General features: G+C 43.7%; 1 protein-coding gene across 1 annotated transcript in view; it reads left to right on the top strand.

Annotated features, from left to right (window-relative positions):
- Window positions 1-7,220, top strand: part of LOC149865032 (lysozyme C-like) — a 48,143-nt gene extending 40,923 nt beyond the window's left edge. Inside the window, exons 2-5 of the mRNA XM_090049869.1 lie at window positions 3,757-3,897; window positions 4,172-4,330; window positions 5,919-5,997; window positions 7,154-7,220. Coding sequence (XP_089905995.1) covers window positions 3,759-3,897; window positions 4,172-4,330; window positions 5,919-5,997; window positions 7,154-7,220 — 444 coding nt within the window. The 5' untranslated portion in view covers window positions 3,757-3,758. The remainder of the gene's footprint in view (window positions 1-3,756; window positions 3,898-4,171; window positions 4,331-5,918; window positions 5,998-7,153) is intronic.
- The last annotated feature ends 15,263 nt before the right edge of the window (window positions 7,221-22,483 follow it).

Genomic DNA, 22,483 nt, shown 5'->3' on the forward strand with positions numbered 1-22,483 from the left:
CTGTGTGTCCTCGGGTAAGTACCTCCAGAGAAGATCAGCACCTAATCTGGAAAATGGGTATAATGATACTTCTTCTGTCTGCCTTGCCAAGGGACTCTCTCTCTGTGGGCCACCTCCACCCCAGAAGTACCGCCATGAAGCATGCCCTTCCCAGTTGCCATAAAAGACAAGCCTGGCCTTCCCACTTGCTCCCACTCCCACTCCACATGCACCAAGAGACTAGGGGCTGAAAGGTGAGATGGAGCATGCACTGGGTGCACACAGAGTAGACCCTGCAAAATGTAAAGTAACTACCTTGCTTAGAGCAGGCGTACCTCCCTTGAAAACAACACTCCTGAGTGGAAGCAGACACGGCCTTCCACAACAGAAAAATTGTTGTTTGAAGTTATTCACTGAATAATTTATTTGATAACTCTTGGCCTGCATCTTGCTTACCACCCCCTCATCGTGCTGGCTTCGAGCAGGAAATGCTTTTGATGCAGGCTTTACTTAAGCCTTGGCTACATGGTATCGTTTTATGGCCTAACTGCAGCAGTGAGTAACAATGGCCAGGTGTAAATTAAGAATTCAAAATTACTTCTTTGCAAATGTTCTGCAATGGTATCTTAAAATTCTGCATTTTAGCAAATGTTGGCCAATAGGCTTATGTATAGGAGTATTTTTCAGTTTATGTGAAAATGACCCTAAAAGGGTTACACCCCCTCGCCAAAATGCAGAGGGTGGTTTGAAAAACTATCCCAGCTCTGCTACAAGCAATGTAGTGTTTTGCATTACTTAATTCTGCGACATATTTTGTAATGCAGACCGCTGAGAAAAAGTGCGCTCAACACGGCCGCGTTGCATTGTTTGAATCAAGAGGGCGGCGCGCTTTGGTGGGAGAAGGTTCTAGAACAGGAGCAGTTAGACACCGAGGCAGCCAACGTCAGTTGGGAGCTTTCAGGCCAGACCATTGTGAAAGGAGCCGTGATCAGACGTTGTGAGCGAAGGACTGATAGGTATCGCTGCGATCCTTTAATTCTTCAATCTCTCTGATGCCTCCCTCCGAGGCATGGAGGAGTGTTTCGCTTTTGCTGCTGCCCTGTGTAACAGCTAAGTCCCCTGTCTGTTTCTACCCTTTTGGTCGGGCGCTTTCCACCATCATCCTGAAACATAACAGGGACTAGTTAAGTGTTTAGCTCTTAGCAGAAGCTCAAGTGCAGTCTTGCAGAGGCCAGTGCCTTCCGGTTTTAGTATTGTAGGGCAGCAGCTCCAAATCTGTGGTACGCGTACCACCAGTGGGACACCAGCAACCTGTCAGTGGTACGCGGTTAACAGATTTATTATCATTACTTTATATGACAAAAATTTGCTGGTAGTACTTAAGGTTGTATCGTTTTAAACTGGTGGTGCGCCATCTGTCAGAGTTTGGAAACTGCTGCTGTCGGGTTACCCAGTGCAAATGGGTATTTCCCTCACTGGTGGTTGGTCACCAAAGACAGGCGCCATAACCAAATGCTTAGCTGCAGCCAAGTCCTGCTGAACACCTCCTTCTGCAATGCTGCTCAACAGCTTTACACCTCTCTGCTTCCCCTGGGCTGGCATAGCTGTTCCTTCCTCTCTCTCCAACATGTCCTCTATACACAGGACAGGATAGGGCCAGGTATAACAGTATATTCCTTAACTGATTGATAATGCCACACTTCTACTTGCTTTGTGCTGATAGAGCAGTGCCAAGCAGATGAAACAAGGGAGCTAAAAATAAAAAAATAAAAAATCAGGCCCTGTTCATGTAAGTCCAGTAACTATTAAATGCAATACAATAGTCCCAGTATTGCTAGGTTGTTTTTTCCCCCCCATTTTCATGGTGGCAGGTCCTAAGAAAACGAGCATAAGGGAGAAGAAAAGGAACATCTTTTAATATCCAGAATTGTCTCCCTCAGCACCAAAATACCACAATGAAATGAAGAAAGTCAAGTCATTTTTAACAACCGTGCATTGATGGGTTTTATAGATCCAGTGTTAAAACTAAGGTAGAAAATACAGGAATTTGGTAACCTGACAAATTCCCAGGGATCCACTAAGAAATTCTCATAGAATATCTCAAGCTAGAACAAGAGGAAACGAGGTATCTGAACAACAACAAAAAAACAGCAGAAAAGTATATTCAGTCACATGAGTTTGAGGAAAATCATAATTTGAAGAATAGAAATGAGGGACACCAAAGAAACACAAGAGTACTCTAACACTTTTAGTGCAAAGGCTTTCTTAACCCATATCAATTTGCTCTCCAATTTCATAAGATTTCTTCCCACTTCCCTCCCTCCTGTCCCTAGCCCGTGTGGAAGAAATTACACATAAGCTGGTATAAGCAGTCAGAAACTGTTTTAAACCTGAAACAGAACAGAAGTTCAGTGCATATAGACTGGTTTCAAAATGGTGAAATCAATTTAAGATAGACCAGGACGGATGTAGTCTCAAATTGAATCACTTTAGGTTAGACTGGTCTATCAAACTTCTGTTCCAGATCCCTTTCTGAAACAAGTTAGGTCACAGTCCTCCAGCATCCCAGGATACACTGTAGCCCACTGCTAACCCTTGCTATCAGGGCAGGCTTGCCTCTGCCTGATGTCCTCTGGTCCAGCTCAGCTGGGTGGCCTTCCCCCAGGCTGTCACAGAGCTGAGGCAGCAAAGCCTCTGCACCCCAGACCAGCCAGTAGCAGCATGGGGGTGAGCAAGGGGGGACCCCCCCACCCCAAGCTGGGGTCTGTACAGGGGAGGGAAGCCCCTGAGGCTGGGTGCTTTCTTCCCATGCAGCCCAGCTCCACCAAGCATCAAATGTCCCCCCCCCACACACACCTCTCAGCCATCAGTGGGGGAGGGGATGGACAGATTTTCTGCCTGCCAGGGCTGGGCTGCCCTTCCCCTCCCACAACAACCCTCCCCCCATGTAGACTGGAACTGGGCAGGAAGGTCCATTCCCCCATCCCACCCCCATGGCTGAGGCACAGGGGAATTTTAAGGGGGCAGAGATGGGAGGCATGTACGAGCCTCTCCTGCCTTCTAGCCTTAGCCACTGCAGACATCTGCCTACCTTCGGCAATGGGAGAGTGAACATGAGCTCTATTTCTTAACAGTGCAATCTATATGCAGCTTAGAAAAACCTGTGCAGATTGGATCAATTCCACCTTGGGCCTTTGGACTGTCTGTATTTAGCCATACTCCCCAAGCCAAGCACTAGGAAAAAAAACAGTTGGTTGCTCAAGTTTCCCTGCAGCTCTGTAGGAAAGGTCAAAATCCCATCGTATAAAAAGGGAAACAACAGGCTTGCTAGGAGTGGGAACAGGTATGAAGGGGAGAGAGAGAGAGTGACTTTGCTCTGCCAAGGCTCGCCTTTCCCAGGTGCACCATACTTGTCAGGCTTCCAGTTCCCAGGAGACATCTGACCCTTCACCATGAGAAAACTGGCTGTGATGTTCCAAAGCCTTAAGCCTCTGTGTTTTCTACGTCTACACTAATAAAACCTGTTAGACTTCTAGATTGTCCAATATTTGATGCATGTATGTGCCCGTACATTCACTGCATATGCAGGGACACCTCTGAGGGCCAAATTATAGCAGTGGGAGCTTACGACAGCTGCAGTGGGAAAGTTCTGTCCTGGTTTATCTCAGAGCCAATCCTTCCAGTCAGTACCTGTGATGGGGTGAGATGATTGCCTGTGTGCACTTTCCTTTCTGGTACTTAATCCTTATCACTGCTTCTCAACGATATATTCTGCAGAGATGAAGGCTCTTGCACTTCTGCTCCTGTCCGGCTGCCTAATCGTGGCCAATGAAGCCAAAGTGTTTAGCCGATGTGAACTAGCCTACAAGCTACAAGAAGCTGGAATGGATGGGTATGAGGGGTACAGCCTTGCCAACTGTGAGTTTCAGCGCTCTCCCATCCCACACTTCTTTACCTTCTCTCTGATTTTATGTCCCCATGCCCAAACTTCCTCCCCTCAAATCCATTCCACACTCCTTTCCCTTTGCCATTTTTCATATTCCCCCTATTGACAGACCATCTCCCACCTCTATGTCTTTCCTCATCTTTTTCCTGGGTTTTGTCCTCACACATTCCCGCATGTGCCCTTGTTTCTCTCTCTCTAAAGACAGCCCCTGATGTGGGCACTGATTATGTTCTGACCTTGTGCCAGGGATCTGCATGGCGTTCTTTGAGAGTGGATTCAACTCAGCAGCAGAGGATGACAATGCAGATGGCAGCACCGACTATGGCATCTTCCAGATCAACAGCCGCGTGTGGTGCAACAATCACCGAAGCCCCACTGAGAACCTCTGCTACATGCCTTGCACTGGTGCTGTATAAATTTCCACATGGTGCCACTCTGGGTGTGGGGCAGAAAGCCCTTAACTGGGAGGGTTTAGGGTCAAGGGTATGAGTGGGAAAACACATCCTTCTCTTCAGTTGCCTCGTGGTGAAGGGGAGGACAATAGCCTTGGGCTGTATCATGTAGATGCTCTTTTAAGATGGGGAAACTCCCAGAACAGCCCCCAGAAAGTGTTTTCCTGGGAAGCCACACTGCATGGGATGGTATGGGGATGGAAAGTTTAGAGCCAGAACAGAAATTAAGCATAGTATGAGATATAGGGATATGCAAGCCATATCATGACATAAAATCATTGTGCCTTTCACCCAACAGTGTTAAAGAATTTCACAGATTTGAATTAATTCAGCCTCCCAGCAAATCTGGAGAAACAGTATTAATACCTCAATTACATGGAAAGTTTAATTATATTATAATTACAGGTACTCCTCACTTAATGTCGTCCCAGCTAACATTATTACATCGCTGATCTATTAGAGCACATACTCATTTAAAAACTTGTTTAAAGTCGCGCAATGTTCAGTTATAACAGTGTTTGGCCACTGCCTGCTAGCAGGTAACAACTGGGACGTAACTGGATTTGCTTAACATTGTTTCATTTAAAGTCGCATTTTTCAAGAACATAACTACGACGTTAAGCGAGCAGTAGCTGTAACTTGACTCTCTCAGCCATTTCCCCTCCTACCCACACACTTGCTTGTTCCAGCTACTACACCAGAAACTGCCTCCACTGAAAAGTAGCAGGGCCAGGTGACCTGAGGCAGGATATGGCTGTATATACTTCCAGTTCCTGTTCATACTGAAAGGATTCTCTTCCTGGCCTTTCTGGACAGGCAGGAGCCCTAGACTTTCTCAGCCCCCCATCAGTGCTCCTTCAGACTCTTCTCTCTGTATGGACTGACAGGTAGAGTGAGTAATCCCTATCAAGTGAGCAGCTCCTCCCCCTCAAGATCTAGGCACGCAGTCTGTCTTACTGTATACACTGTCCCCATACCTACTCTTCCCTATGCTCAGAGGCCTTCAACAGCTCTTTCCTGTAGTGATCTCTGCCCATTCAGACTAGCCTCACACTCCCTGCTCCTCCCTGACCTCTCTCTCCTCACCACTTCATTCTCCCTCTTCCATATTTTGTCTCTCTCAGCCCATCCCTATCCTGCTACTTCCTCTCCTGCTCTCAGTCTCTCTCCTCTCTCCAATTCTTTTTATCCTATCTCTTGCTTTGTACATATGAATGGTGGAGGCCACAGCGAACCTCTCCACACCTAGACTGTAGATCATTCTTCTACATGCACAAGAGGAATGGAGGATTCTACCTGCCAAGAGTCAGACAACATAGAGGCTACTGCTGAGCTGGAGTCTCTTGATTCTTTCTGCTCTGATACTGCAGCAGGGATACCAAGCCCCTGCTTAGCACTACTGGGAGAGCACTTGGTAGGTCAGCCAATAGGGCTCACAGCTGGGCAGGGAGTTTTGCTTTTGACTCGCATGTATGCTACCTTTGAATCTCCCAAAATAAACACCCGCTCCCAAAATAAACACCCGCTCGCACTCTTTGCAGATTTGTTGTCAAGTGACATAACTGATGACATCATCTGTGCCAAAAGAATTGTGAAAGACCCAAAAGGAATGGATGCCTGGTAAGGGGAATTCTGGGAAAGGGACAGAGGAAAATTGTCGGGTACATATATCTGTGTGGTCACCAGAAGTCCCACACCTGTTTGTACCAAAATAATAGACTTATCCCTAGTATCCTGACTTAGTTCCTGTTTGAAGAACAACATTTTACCTTCAGATAAGCAAGGGCATGCTTCATGGCAGTCCTTCTGGAATGGAGGTGGTATGGACATGCCCACAGAGAGAGTCCCTGGGCAAGGCAGGCAAAAGAAGTATTATTACATCCATTTTACAGATTGGGCACCAATCACTCTCTGCAGGTAGTTAGTTACTCAAGGACACACAGTAAGTCTCTGACTCTGAAGCTAAACTAGTCTTTGTCTAGTGCCTGCAGTTTCAACTGGACCCATTATCTTTCTGCATCTCCCGTGGTGCAGTGCTGCTGTGCATGTGTCACCAGAGAGGCAGAATCATTTAAGAGGGGTCGCAGTAATACCAATATACTACAGAAACTGTACATTACCTTGCCATACTGCCAGTTACACCTCTAATGGAGCGTGTTCTACCACCCTTACCTTGAGTAATATATTACTGTTTAGGTTTTTCATTTAAGGGGGGCTACTTAATGGTAAATATTTGGTTTGAGTAAGGGTAGCAGAAACTAGCCTTATGATTCTGAATCTAGGCCTGATGTGAGAAAGATTTTATGACAACGGTGCACAGCTTCAGCTGAGTTCCTCAAGCCCTAGATGGATAAATGAATTATACAGTTTAAAAAGTGTACAGTCCATCCATGGTAACCATTTCATGTGTCCACACTATCTCCCTGTAAGTGAAGTCACAACTGGGCAGTTTACTCCCGAATGATAAAACTAGTTGAAGTATCACAGAATAGTTTCCCACTTCCAACTTATATGAAACAGTTATCACACATCAGTTGATAAGTGCTGCACTCCACTCTAACCCCCTTCCCCCGCCCCACACACACACTTTTAACTCAGTTTAATTTTCTGTTCATGTCAAACATCCTAAACCAAGAATCCTCTCCTGGGTTTTACTTTGTTAGATTCCTGCCTGTTCCTCATTTTGACAGACTCCTGAAAAGTATTTGATTATTAAACATGAATAACATAGTAATAATGTAACTGCATTTCTTCTCTTTGCTTTCTTCTTCTTCAGGGCGGACTGGACAATGCATTGCAAGGGGCGAGACCTGTCTGAATGGGTGGATGGATGCAACCTGTGAAAAAGGCATCAGCCTGGCTCTGCTATGACTAATCAGGGCTGTCTATGTTTTCCTGAAAAGGGAATGTCTGTCTTTCTGTGAATCACTTCTGGCAGTTCATATTTACAAACAAAATCCACTTTACAAACCAGAAATTAAAAAAAATAAAATTGACCTAAAAGATTTTTTTTAAAACAAAATAGATGTATTATTTTTTTTAAATTCTTACTCAGCTTTTTGTCTTCAGATCAGACTTAGTATATATAACACTCAAAAGATTTTTCCCAGCTCAGCTGTAAGAATCTCTGAAGATGTAGCTGATAGGCCAGGCTGTGGATGAAGCAAATTGTTTTGGGCAGATGGGTTCTTTGGAGTTTTCACAGAAAGTCAGTTGGGAAGCCGAAAAGGAAGGTGTGCAAGACTGGTCACATAACAAACAAAGCATATTTACAAGTATAAAAAATGATTAAAAAAAATATGGTATGTTCTTAATGGGAGCTGTGTAAGACCCCCAAATATTTTTATAAACTATTTATGAAAGTCCAAATGCTGCACAATTCAATATCACAATTACATATGCTTGCATTTGAAATATACAAAAAAATACAATGCACATTAAATCAATTTTCAAGTAATTAAAAAGAAAAATGTTAAACTGGTCTACTATTTAGAAGAATTCAACTATGAAGCAAGCACTGCAGATTCCACAGCCACCCCATGTAGGAAAGCAATGCCTCAAATTGGCTCCAGGTGAGCCATATAAAATATTTTGTGCTAGTTGTTGCAGAGTCATATACAATATTTTGTTCTAGTTGTGCTAGTAAGTTCCACTGATTCTAAGTACTTGTATTGTGTCCTGATTCTAATGGAAGCCAACAGGAGTTTTGCTATTGGTGCCCCCAGCATATTAGTAAAGTTTCTAGTATATTTGTAACTGTAGAGAAAAGCGTTGTTTCATATGTGATGAGGTACCTCACCATCTGCAACCCCCTTTTAAAAATTCTAGATCCACCCATGTTAAAAGCCTTACAATTTTTACAGAAAGACCAGAGTTAAAGAGTAAGTGTCCCAGCTGGCTGCATCCATATCTAAGAATTGGTTGCACCTGGTTATTTACTTTAAACTCTTTGGAAAATGCTTAACTACCACAAAGTAGTTTTCACCATGAGGAGGGTGAAAAAATTAAAGCCACCATCCTGCTATACAGGGTTTGGTCTAAAGGAAAATCTCAGCTTCAAACAACCCCAAACTTCAGAGGCTTTGAAATCCAACCCCAGATCCAAATCTGAAAGCCTGGGGCTGAAACTTAGGTATTTAATGAGAATCATTTCACAACAGACCCTTCTTGTAAAACAAGCTCCAGATCCTAATCCACATGAACTTTAGCATGTGGGAGATCCAAATACTGCATCCAGACTTTGGAGGAGGCAGATTTCCATCTCACTAGGCACAGTACCCTGGCTTAAGCACCATATTCTCTGATATGATTTGCTTTGCAGACCTTGGTTGCATATTTTGCACATGTTCTGCAGACATTTGAAGCTATATAATACTGAGCGTTGCACAGTAGTTCTAAGGCTGAAGCAGATGTTGAAAAATGATAGAATTCTGTGAACTTTCTGATGTCATCAAGTGCAGCCATCTCAAAAGACATGTAAAAAAATCTCCTCTTCTGAGAATCTGTACAGCTAGATAGATACCCCTTTTATTGTTTTTGTATAGAGCAATGGGGACACTGAGTGATTCCTTTGGGTAATGAGTGACCAACTAAGTGATTGATCTGCCCATCCCCTTTAGGTATGTAAGGGAAAACTGTAGTCTGATTCACTTTTACTTGGAATTGGAGTAAAGAACTCACTTTCAACCTTAGCCATCTGTAATCTCAAAGGACCTACAGAATACATTTTCCTTGTTTTCTGTGTTGAAACCACATTTTCCATTCACTTCTATGGCTAACACTTGCTAGGTTTTCAATCCGATTACCAGATTTCCACAGCATTTCAAAACCCGTAAACCTTCTGATGACACGAGTCTTCTAGGTAGCTTGGCAAGCACTAGTGTTTGAGCTACCTAACTACTAAAAGACCTTGCCAGCACACTTGGACAACAGGAGCCATGAGGTCATCTACAGACACATTTTAGGGAGGCATGAAATCTCCTACCAAGACGAATTACATAGAGGGCCTGATTCTGTTCCCCAGTGAAATCAAAGAAAGCTTTGCCACTGACATCAATAGAAACGGCACTGACCCTGAACAGTATGTCATCACACAGCAGCACATGGCTTCAGCGCACTTCAGAATTTCCATTATCTACCCCATCCTTCAGAAGTTTATAACTTGGACACGACTATTCACTTGGCAAACATCTCAGCCTGCAAGCAAATTAAGGGATTTGTTTTTAACATTTTTTCCACACACAAAGTCATCTTGGACGTGTCTAAGTTGAGGGCTGCTATATATAGATGTTTACCAGTTTCACAGGATTTCTTGCACTATCCTAACTTAATGATTTCATCCCCTTTTAAAGGGAAACTGCAACATAAATTAATGGCTCTCCTAAACACTACATCTAATTACACACTGGCTTAAGTCACTAACAAACGGAACAATGAACAGGCAGGAAGCTACTACAATAAGGTGTTCACTCCTGCTACTTTAACTCTTACAAATAAAGCTGATGGAAATTAGTGGGACAGTCTGGCTGCATCACAAATTGCAGGATTGATTCCAGGAAGTGCCTCTCCCATGTACAGAGCTGCAGCACAAGATTCTTGCAAAGATGTTGCTGCAAGTTAACTGAATGAATCTGGTGAAGTCGTTCAAGGCTATCATCCTTTCTGAACCTCAGCACTTGGGTAAGATTTAAGGCTTGGGTGTCTGTTTTTGCTAGGAAGAGAAATCGATCATGGAGTCATGTACTTCTTTAATCCAATACTATTTATGAATGGTATGCAAAGTCCTGCTTCCCTGAATACAGAAGAATCATGAGATGGATCTGGGAGCAAAGTCTCTTAGCCCATACTCTGTCCAAGAAGCTGAATCTTGGCTACTTTTTTGGGCTACCTGCCCAGTCCTTATTTGGTGGTCTCCTTGGCCCATCTGTTTCTTTGGTGTTTCTCTCTCAGACACAAATGCACACACACATGCATGCACACCATACTTCAGCTCCATCAAGCAATACTCCAGCCCTTGTATGTGCTGTCAGGCTCAGGGTTGCCAACTATCTATTAAAAAAAGACATGTCCATAAAAAACTAACAGTGTTACACATTAGCTTAAAGATGTGTTAAGAGCTCTTAAAACAGGAGTGTCCATACACTAGAGCAGGCTGACAAAAGTTAAGTGCCTCCGAGATAGTCCTTTTCCAGAGGGGACTACCTGTAGCGCATCTTGGGTAGCTTGTGTTGCAGTTATATTACACTGCTCATAGGGCCAAAATGAGTTAGGAAAAGTTCTTTAGCATCCCAGGAGGAACCGCCTCCAGCCATTCCCAGGTAGATGCTCTTTCTTCCTCCAGTGACAGTGGTAAGAATGCCCACCCACTCCCCTCTGCTTCAGTTACAGGCACCCCCTCACCCCTGGGGCTCCCCCCATCCCCCTGTCCCTTAGGACTTCCTCCCCTGCCCCACCTCAGCCCTCATGGCTAACCGTTCCCCCCATGACTCCCACCTCCCAGCATCTGTGGCTGCTACCACACTTATGGGCGGAGAGGCAGGGAAGGAGAACCCACCTACATGCTGCCACTGTTGCCAGTGCTCTCCATTGTAGAGGGTAGGGTCCCCTTCCCTGCCCAGTCCCCCAGGACAGTGCTGGCAGCCATAGGTGAGCGGGGAGCTGCTGGCAGGGAGGTAGTGAAGTGGGATCTAGGTTAAGCAGGGATCAATCCAGGGCAACAGATGAAGTCCACAAGGGTAGGCAGGTGTGATCCAGGCCAGTGGAGACCCAGTCTGGGTAGGCAGGTGCTGGCAGGCCTGATGCAAGCTGTCAAGAGCTGGCAGGCTCCTGATCTGGGCCACAGACCCCATCCCTGGGACATACCCTGCCCCAGAAAGCAAGTGAGCTGGGCATGCACAGAGCCACCTTGGCAGCTCTGGCCCATATCCCTGCTCATTAGCTTTCCAAGGGCAGTTCAGCTCAGTGCACATTACAGAGGATGTTAACCCTTAGTGTAAGACCAATGACAGTGTAGCAGGCTTGCCTTTTGGAGCTTGGGTTGAGTCCCAGGCTCAAAATCTTGCTGTTTGGACTGGTGGAGCCCATCCACCAATCAGGAGGCAATGAGAGCAGCTGTCACACCCCTTTCCTGAGGGGTGGGGGAAAGGAGTTCCCACCCACCCCAGACCTGATTGAAGACTGCAACACTCAGGTCCAGAAGACTTCAGGGGCGGAGCCCTGGAGAGTATAAGAGCAGCTGTGTGCCCAGCATGAGGGAACACCTATGGGACAGAAAAAGAGAAGACAGGGGCTTAGAAGAGCTGAGGAGAGCTGCTCAGCAGGGCGAAGCAATAGCCCAGAAGTACCCCTGAAGACTTCCATCAGTGGGGAACGGCGGACAGCTCCAGCAGCTAGGCTCTTGGTGTGCAGGACGGCGCATGGCGTCCAGACCCTGGGAGCTGCGTGAGGCAGCTTGGGTCTGCAACCTCTGGCGTGTGGCCAGAGATACAGTGCACAGGCCAGTGCATGGAGTAGGACCTTTAGAGCGCTTGGGCGGCTCAGGTCCTCAACCCCCAGAATGAGGCTGGGAGCTTGATGCAGGAGGTGCTGCACAGAGGGTCTGGGAGCGGACCGAGCCTGGTGCTGCATGAGGCAGCCCAGGCCTCCAACCCACAGCAAAAGGTTAAGTCCAGGGAGCCAGATGGTGCTTGGGCTACTGAGCCAGCAGACAGGGCTGAGCCAGAGGCCCCAGAAGCCCTGCATAGAGGAGCCCTGTTCCAGGGGACAGCAACTCCCCTGAAGCCCAGTGCAGGTGAGAGAGCAGCTTGGTGCAGAGGATGAGGGCCACCTTCCAGGCCTGAGAGCTGTGAATTGCAGGGAAAAGAGGATTCCCACAGGGGAGGGGGAGTCTCCCCTGGTTAAGTAAGGGCTGCTGAAAGTGGAGGTGCCACTGGGAGGGCCCCTCTAAAGTTACCAGCTTCCTTGTAGGGCTTGGAAAAGCCCAAGGGCATCAGGGTTTCCCCTTGGGATTAAGTTTATCTTTGGGGTTTATCTGTTTCAGATCAGATACTTACCTGTGACTTCTGTATCTGGAGCACTGGTATAAGGTTTTATGTCATTTACCCAGAGGGTATTGTTTATGTTACTTGTTTAGATACATTATAAAAATATATATATATTGTACATATGTTTATACCCATGTTCCTTTCCCTCGTGATAAGTTAATGTTAATACATTTGTATATAGTTAAGTCCCCTGACTGTCCCAGCCTGATTCTATAGGGACGGAGGGAAACTGAGCAGTCTGCAGTTCCCCCACAGCACACCTGCCAGCTAACAATCCCCTCCAGTTGGAGAAGGGGAGTTTATACCCCAGTTAGCCTGGGATACAACAGCATGTGCTAACTTTAACACCAACTAGCATTCCTTACAGTTAACACATGTTAAATGTAATGTGTAGCTACACCCAAATGAACCATGGGCTTAACTCAAGATCTGTCATCGGAATGTGGCTAGATGAGAGTGTTGATAGAAGATAAACAGAAGGTGGGTTTTACACCTTCAACAAGATTTAAACCTGGAATAATACCTCAAATATTTTTTAACTGGTTCTCCTTGTACGTAGTATTAAAAAATGTTTGCTTCCAATAAGAGACTCATCTGTACCAGTCTGGAAAGACTCGGAAAATTGCTAAATACTAGTTTTGCAAGTTGTATCTGTAGATGCGCCTTACATTAATGCATTGTAGTTACTGCACATTAAGTTTAATACCTGTGATAGCATGCCTTTTTAGTGATGCTAATGTTCAGTAGACTCATTCTACTACACATTAGCAAATTAGCACAGCTTTTGCCATGACACAGTAATGCGCAGTAAAATTAATCTACTGTATATTTAACATCTTGTGTAGACACACCTGTGGTGAAGTATAATTTATTACTACAGACACCAATTATGGTTATTTACCAACCACGGGTGGTATGACCCCAGAGCTCTTTCCTGCCCAGGGCAGGGGGTCAGATTCAGTGATCGGTCCCTTCCAACCCAAACATCTATGTAACTATAGGGGAAGAGGGAGGAGTGGGAAAAATGGCTACCACTTGAGCCTCACAATTGTGCTGTCAGAAGTCACCACTGCCCCCATGTTGCAGTTGGCCTGGGCACACATGCGTGTTGTTACGCCTCCGGTTATTTATTAAACAATTTGAAGTGTCAGATCCTGCATGTCTTTACTAATGTAGGTAGTCCTTACTCCTCTTTCAAGTGCCATTTACCAATAAAATAATATGACCTGATACATTTAGGCACATGCTGCCAGTCCTGCATAAAATTAGTGCTCCTCTCAATTATTCCTCTCCATCTTCACAAGATTTCTGTCTCTAGACTTAAAGAGTTCAGTCTGCATAGCTTACAGTTTGTAAGCACCTTCACAGGAGGAAAACAAGGGCTTTTTAATCTAATAGAGCAAAGCATAACAAGAATCAATAGCTAGAAGCTGAAGCCAGACAAATTCAAATTAGAAATGAAGCAAGCACCAGCTTCCTAGCAGTGACAGTGACCAACCAGTGGACCAAAATACCATGGGAAGTGGTAAATTCTCCAGCTCTTAGAATCAGGTCAAAACTGGATGCCTTTTTGGAGAGTATTTCAAACACAAAGTCACTAGGCCTAGATACTAGTTATTTTTACAAGTATAAAAGTATTCAGATTCTATGGCCTGGGAAGTCAGAGATCAGACAGTATTTATTGGTTTTGTTAAGCCAGGGATATCAAACTCATTTGGTCTCACAGGCCATATGAGTGGTGTGGGGTTGGTCCATTGGCCAAATCTGGCCCACAGACCCCTTTCTCTTCCCCTCCTCTTTCCCCAGCAACTGCTCCAGCCAGTCTACAACCAGAAGCAACCAGAATAGACACCACATGGACACAGTCTGGCCAGAGCAGCAACTGAACTGCATGAGGTGATCACCTTGGCGCCAACTGTGCCATATTTGATGCCCACCCTGGCAGCTATGGGAAACATGCCATACAGGTGCCTGCTCCACCCAGTCTGGCATCCATGCTGCACATGGTGCATACAAGTACCACGTGCAGTATGGGTCCCAGACTGACTGGAGAGGACGCTGTGTGTAGCGCACATCACAAAGCAGGCACAGCGCAGTTTGGCCAGGGTGGCTACCACGTGCTGTGCAAATGCTGCTGTGCACCGGACGTGGCACCCATTCCAGTCCTTTGCAATCTGCGCCTCTCACAGCACCATTTCCAGGCTGGCTGGAGCAGCTGCTGGATCAGGTATGCTGGGGGAGAGGAAGGGGGAAGAGAGGGGAATCCACAGGCAATATTCAACCCCTGAACCAGCCCCATGCCCCGGGGTCATCCCATGCCCCAGGTGGGTCTAATCAGACCCAGAGGCAGCACCAGGGCCAAAAGGTGGGGCTCTGCAGACCTTATGTTTGAGACCCTATGAATGCACAAACTGTTTTGTGGAGCTCCAGGTGTGCCTGATCAATCATGGTATTTCTCTAAAACTAGCTGAAGATATATCTGCACCATGGTAGAAGAGGGCTTCATCTCACTGCTGAGGAAAGAAGCCTCAGCTACCCACTCCTGCTCTGCACACATCAATCTTGAAAGAGGTGGCGAGGTGTCCAGAGGAAATATCCCAGCACCACACTTCCGGTTCTGGCATACTTGAGAGGGGTAGCTTAGTGTGCACTTCATTGTTGTGTGGCACATGTGGACTGGAAGCTTATTCCCACATGACTGAGAATTCTGCCAACACAATGAAGACACTTTCAAACTTTTAGCCAGTGTTCCTGTGAAGAGCACCATTGTTTTCTCCCTGGAGTTTAGACCAGTCTCTCAAGTCACCCACCACAGAATTTCATTTAATTTACACCTAGGATGAACAGGGACAAAATCTTATTGGAGGCCAGGTTCTCCAGTATAAATAGGACTGTGAAAAACAATGTTGTCTGTGAAATACCCACCTTTGGATGAAGGCAGTATAGTCAAACTTTTAAAAATATTTGCCATGAAATAGAGAACAAACATGGAAAGTATACTGCATGGGGTTACTCCAGATTTATGCCAATATCAGAATCTGGCTCAAAGCTGTCCTGCAGTTTTAACTTCCTTCTTTTCATGTGCCTATAATGTTTCTAAATCTTTTGGGCTGCTCTAATCCATGTTTGTTTCCTGATTAAACAGTAATATTTATGGAGAAAATTTTTAAAAATCCCTTCAAGCATTTGTGAGTTATGAGAAGGTAGGAAAATAGCCTTAACAATTGAAAAAGTATAAGCCCACTTTTTGACAACTAGAACAAAATGGGTGAGGTTGGAAGGTTGGCAGCAACTTGATCCTCACAGGGGACTACAGCCTCTGTTCAGTTTAGATTTTAAGGGTTAGGAATCCAGAAAAAAAAAAAAAAATCACTTCTAGGGTTGGTCAGAGGGAGCTGCTAAAACTATCAGTTGAGTCAAAAAAACTCCACCCCTTCTGTGACATCACTGTATATATCCGTTAAGTCTTACAAAGAATAGCAACTCTTTGAATGTAGCTCAGATCATTTTCATGAGGGACCCTGTCGATAGAATTTAAACTTGAAGCAGACTTCTCCCCAAAGCACACAAAATATATCCCTTGCAACAGCATTATAGACAAAGCTAAAATCCATAGGGAAAGAAATGAAAATGCCTTTAATTTTGGAGTGTCACTGATTTGGGCTGATTTTCTGCAATAACACAGATTCTAAGATGTTACTGCAAAGTTTACTTGCTACCTTTTGCCAGGCTAAATATATTACCACTGTGCTATGTACTGAAGTGCTGCCACTATTAAAATGGTTTAGTGGAGAAGGGTCTCTCACCAAACAGCAACCAAGGTGGAACTTCCATTCTGTTCACATAATTGAGGGACTGTTTTATTATTACTTTTTAACTAGACACTGCTAAATGCAAAATAAAATATGCTAATGCAATATTCAGTCTTGGAATCCATGAAAAATGTGCAATTTAATCTTCTAGCAGCAATTTGCTTTCTATCCAGTTTTCTTAAATGCATTGCATTGTAAGTAACTGCTTGTTCTGGGTTTTTGAATGTCAAACTTAAAGGATTTTGTCAGTGCCTTTATTTCTGCATTTCCTGGCTTTCAACAATTGTCATTTTACTACCTAATAATGTACTTAGGTTTTACCACCCTAAGGTTTGCTGGTGCTTTGCCATATGACATTATATTGCACACCCTTGAGGAAAAATGCCATGCCCTTTTATTTAAAAAATCTGTGTCGGTTTATTCCCTTATCTTCTACCATCCTTTTCCCACTCCACCCTTCCCCCAAATGCATTACAGCAAAGTACAAAGACATTTGCTTGTCTACTTTATTTTGGATCCCTTTAATGAAAGCCCCTACATCTTCAAAGTTACAAGGTCCATGTGATTAAATGAGTTAGTTTCTCTGAGGGGCCACAGTTGGAGTGTTAGCATTTAAGAAAAGCTAAAGATCTAAAGGCAGGGAAAATGGACAACAGTTTTTACAAGATATCAGATAAACACATAGTAACACAGAATGAAATTCAGCCCTTGCAAAGCAAAACAGCTCAGTACAATTTGTCTTAACTATAACCAGGTGATTGGAGCCAACCCACCCCTTGAAAACTGAGCCTTGCTTCCTTTGCCTTGTTGGTCTGTTTTCTGTAGTGTGATGTCATTATGTAGAAGCAATTGATACTTTCTTATGTAATGTAATGCAAGTTGGTATAACATATGCAAGACAAAAAATTAAGCAATAGCACTTCTGCTTCCCTGCATTTAGCTACTACTACTCCACCATTAAATGGAGCTGGTGGAAAATATGAACTTCTGTCCCATGGAAAACCTTAACGTTTTCACCCTAAAAAGCAGGGTAAAAAGTTGACATAAGCAGTGGGGTTTTTTCATGAAAGAAAAGGTTCTGAAACATTCAGTACAAAACTATTTTGTTCTCCCATTTTCAATGGAAGTAGAACATTTTGACTTTCCTGTGTTGAAATGTTATCTCACTGAGTTGCTGCAAGTCCTCATGGGACCTGCAGTTCAAGTTCTTCATGCTATATTGTCCTCTATAGGCCAGGTTCTCCAACCAGACTGCATCTTCTATGATGTGCCATAGTCACTTGACTCTCACAGAGCACTGTTCAGTTAGAGGACGACCACAAAGTACCATGGGAGATGTAAGTCAACTAAGAAGCTTGGTCAATGGAGAGTAATGGGGTCATGAAGCACACAAATTGCTGCTCTTGCAGGGCACTGCAGTAGCTCAAGCAGACACAGATTGACATGAATTTGTTTCAGGTCAGCTTAAAACCTTTCACTTATGCTCAACAGACCAAAATGCTCATTTTGAATCAACCTAAAGAGAAATATTTAATTTCAACTTTTCCCAATGGCAAATCAAAATAATTTTATATACCTATGCCAGCAGTTTATGCTTTGAAACTTGAGAAAGTCATGATATTATACAAGGATTCATCCCATTGGTGCCTGGATACCAAGAAAAAAGGAGTTTAGAAAGCAAGTGGTAATTAACAGGATCGCTGGCATCAAACTTTGACTTTTTCAAAATTGGCCATACTATTGGATTCTTTAGGAAAACTGGTAACTATCTTTCTTTTAATGAGACATCTATTGTCTTGGAAGTCAAGGTGTTTTGTAGACTACCTCAGCACTGGTGGGAAGATATTCTTTTTACAGAGGGGTGAAACACACTTTTCATAGCTTCCAAGGTTTTGGCCTTTGTGCTCTGCTCTATCTTGAGTTGAGGGCCAGGTCTTGCATTTGGTTTTCTGCCTTTGCCTCCTATTTGATTCCATACAGTTTCTTTACCCCCTCCATAAGGAAGCCAGAATAGATGATTGGCTGCTAAACATGGTTTGGATTGAAAGGCATGTGTACACATTCTGGATAATTTATCCAGTTCAGCCTCCCAGATTCCTCATAAAACTCATGCCAATCAGAATTTGGCACTTGCAATTGCTGCTGAAAGGAGGGGTTTTGTTAGTTTCTCTTGTTGTGTATGCTACATATATGCTTAGCTGAGTTTTGACCTTCTCATGTGGAAGGACTGAGTGGGTTGTGTACCATATCTATTTGTATGTTTTGTTTTCGTCCTTCATCACCTACACTGGTGGCAGGGGTTGTGCACCATGCGGTGGTGGGGAGGGCGAGGGGGCCCAAACCCACTCACAAACCTCACACACATCCCCACACCCACTGCCCTCTCCTGCAGGCAGGAGCTCCCCTTCCCACTCACCAGCTATACCCTAGGGAATTACACAATATTATGCGATCATGTGCAGTAGTACGTTTCACATGCAAAATTACTTAATTCCTATGAACCTATCTAGATGTTGTCTGAGACCATGCATTTCTAGGAATAATGAACTAAATAAACTTCAGTAAAGATGTTCAGTAAAGATGACTACATAAAGACTTAGATTTCACTGTCATTACCTCCTACACTAAAGAAGAATTTCTGTCAGCTCTAGCCAAGATAATACAGCAATATTAACACTAGTGGCTGATCCAAATGAGCATGCTCAGTGTTCCTACCAGACCAGTATATTGGTAACACTAATAAAGTGATGGCGATAGATTTTAAGCAAGAAATGCTAAAGCACGTACTAGAGATCATAGTCTAAAACAAATTGCGTTATCAAGGAATAGGCAGTGCTACATACACACACAAGCACGTGCCGGTACCTTTGCTCACCAGTCCTTGTTACCTCAATGTGCATTTAAATAAGTCTCATTTTTATAGCAGGGAATCCCCAGGAGATTAAATGCAACAATTGTGCATCAATTAACAATTATTTCAACCTATAACTTCATAATCATCATATATCTCACTGGTCAAAACTTCATGGCCTCCACAAAATGTTCACCCTCTGAGAACTGAGAAACAAGTGCAGCTATAGAAAGTAGAATAGCAAACAGCTATGTTTAGATGGCTGTGACATTTTTAAATTAAAGTTGTTTGAAAATTTTTGTACATCTTTGTTAAAAATAGTCCTATAATTTTACTGAAAAATTCTTTTTATTTATACCAGCCCCAATAGTTATGTTTTAATAGTGTTACAAGAATCAGGAGTGTCCATTTAGATTTCTATTTGCAAAGGATCACTTTGGGCATTAAAAAAATAAAATAAGTGGGAATCTCAAACACTACTCCTCTGAATTCATGCCAACCTCTAAAATAATATCATTAAAAAACTGCAGTGAACCAGTCAAATATATCAGTTCAGCAAACAATATCTCTGTCTCCCTTTTGCCTTCTTAATGTTAGTTTAATCTAATCATTGAATACAAATGTTGGTCAAGTCCAGTGGTATTTCTACATAAGAAAAACAAAGTGTGTGGCAGGCGAAATAATGGACATATCTAGTGTCAGACAAACATTCAAACTGCAACAGAGAAAATTTAGATTGGAGACTAAGAAGAACTTTCTGGTTATGAGAGTGGTCAGGCCTGGAAATTTTCAAAAGCAAACACTTGGGCACACATTTGGCTAGTATAGTTTAGTTTGGGATGCTCCTGCCTTGAGCAGGGGACTTGGCCTAGGTGATCTCTTATGGTCCCTTCCATCCCTACTTTCCTATGATCCTAAGTCTAACCAAACTTCACCACAAGAAAGTGCTCTACAGGTAACTGCCTAAAAGGCCACTGGAGAGCTACACCAGGATAACAACCAGAACAGAAAAAAAATTGACAACAATGACAAGCTTTGTCCTCCAAAAGCTCCAAGATGTTTGGAGGAAACAGAGGAGGAATTAAAGGCAACTAAGCTGTCAAGAAGATGACAGACAGTATTGAAGGGTCTGGATCCCGCAGAGACATTATGCCTGAGAGGAACCGAAGGTGCTCAGCAGAGTCTGGAGGAAGAAAAGGCAGAAAAAGAGTGTCCTAGAAGAAGAAGGGGTGCCTCCCAACATTAAATAAGTTATATGCAGCAGTCAGGTTCTGTAAAAGGTAGCTTGTCTACTACAAAACACGTCTACAAGTCTTGACTTGTTTTTGCCATCATTTCCATGCTTGTGGCTCTTCTGTGATTTCTCTACATTTACCATGACAGCCATACTAATCAGTGTATAAATCTAGGGACTGTGATCTGCTCCTCCAAGACAAACATGTATAGGAGGAACGAGCTGCTAATGTTTTATTACACACAGCCATGTCATGATATGGAAAATAACAACAGGAATGCCTGAAGCAAGATTTTTATCCACGAAGATCTGAGATCTCATCATAAAACACTGACTCAAATGAAAACAGCAAGAGTGCAATTTAGTTCCTTATTACCAAACGGCTAACAAACTATTAAAGCATATGGGCCTGCCTCTCCTTGCACTGCACCCCCCTAAACACTCACACACTTCTCTAACATAGTTAACCTGTGTAAAGGTAATGGGAAGGCTGGGGTTGGGAACTACAAACCTGTTCCTAGTTTGATTTTAGGAGATCCTTCAGTAACATAAATAAGGAAAAACATCAGAACCTGCTAAACATACCTGTTTGAATGAAAAAATATATTCTGGAAGATCATTACTCAAACAGGTGTTCAGAAAAGAGAACCTGGCTCTTTTCTAGGATAGATTTGGGTTCAGCATGCACCATTGATCAGATCTTTTCTTTTAATAGATATTTTAAAAAGCTTAAGTATTTACCCAGTCCCCAACACCAGGATATGAGCATCTCACAACAGTGCATAATGTTTACAGGCACAACACCCCTGTTAATTACATGGGGAGCCAGGAACATTTTAGAGGTGGAGAGCCAGGAACAGAGGGGCTAAGGGACTTGCCCAAGGTCACACAAGATATATGTTGCAGAGTAGAGAAGTAAATCCTGGTCTGCCAGGTATCAGACAGTAATACCCTGCCTACTAGCCTTCCTTAATCTCTATTTTACTTTTCATTGCTCTCTGCAGGTTAAATATCTGTATTTTTCTCAAGGGCCCAAACCCCCAGGGGAAATAAGCTGAGGATGGACAGCCTGTCTAGACAATAGCCAAAAACTATTTGAACTCTCCACTAGCTGTAATGTGAACATCTCTTGTTCTGCTCTATGCCCAGTCCTCCAGCTTTCTTTCCTTCTCTTTATGAAGACCTGATGGAGGAAGAGATGCTCCATCCCTAAGACCACAGTCAAGCCTGCTGTGTAGTTCCAGCAGGAGGGGTGAGGAGGAGGCCAAGACAGTGGCTGAGCAATATAAAACATGGCAGCAATGGAGAAGAGTGAGACAGAAGCAAATCTGCTGCAAAACAGGGCCTGTTTTGGTTTTGGAAGCTAGAGGTCCCTGCCCTCATTGTCTGTGGCGTAGAAATCCCACTAACATAAAGGAAGTGCTCTCTTATACCCTCCCTGTCCCACGGTCTCCAGTTGCCCGGGGGCAAAAGAAGAAACCTTCAGGGCGATTTTCTCCTTTATCAACAGCTTTTGTCCCACCCCTCCAGAGTACAAGTTTCTGCCACTTCCATCGGCACCATGGAACTCCTGTATTTGAGGCCTGAACACAATTCCCACAACATTTTCAGCCCTAAATATGTCTCAGCTTCAACAAGAACTGAGCTTTCTATTGCACTTAATAGGAGCCACAGCTGCTCAGGACTACTAAATAGCAGTGGATATCCAACTTTAGACACCCAACAAAGCTGCTTTGTATGAGTTTTGATTGACTGAAGCTAATGAACATGCTCCACAGCTGGAGTTTGGTTTCCCAATCACTTGCTTTCCTCTTCAGACCAGGTTCTCTCCCCAAAAGTGACAAAGTCCACCGACAATAAAAACGCAGCCAAGTTTGCCAGTGTAGCTTCATATTTTTGAGTACAGTAGCTTGACATACAGTGAGGCAGGTACAACCTTAGTCATTTCTACATGTAATCCATACATAAGCAAAAAAAAAAAAAAAAAAAAAAAATCACTCTTATTAAAGAAGAGCTTTTTAAAAGGAAAAAAAAGTAGAAGTCTATAGCTGCCCTGAAAAGTGCTCATGCAAAATAAAGGCTAAATTCATAAAGTAATCTGAATTTTGCATCACTTTTCAAAACAGTATCCTGTTACAAGCTAAAACAAACAGCGTGGCTGCAGCCA

The sequence above is a fragment of the Crocodylus siamensis genome, chromosome 5 (assembly GCF_052110815.1).
Source record: "Crocodylus siamensis isolate JL-2025a chromosome 5, ASM5211081v1, whole genome shotgun sequence".
Classification (NCBI taxonomy): Eukaryota; Metazoa; Chordata; order Crocodylia; family Crocodylidae; genus Crocodylus; species Crocodylus siamensis.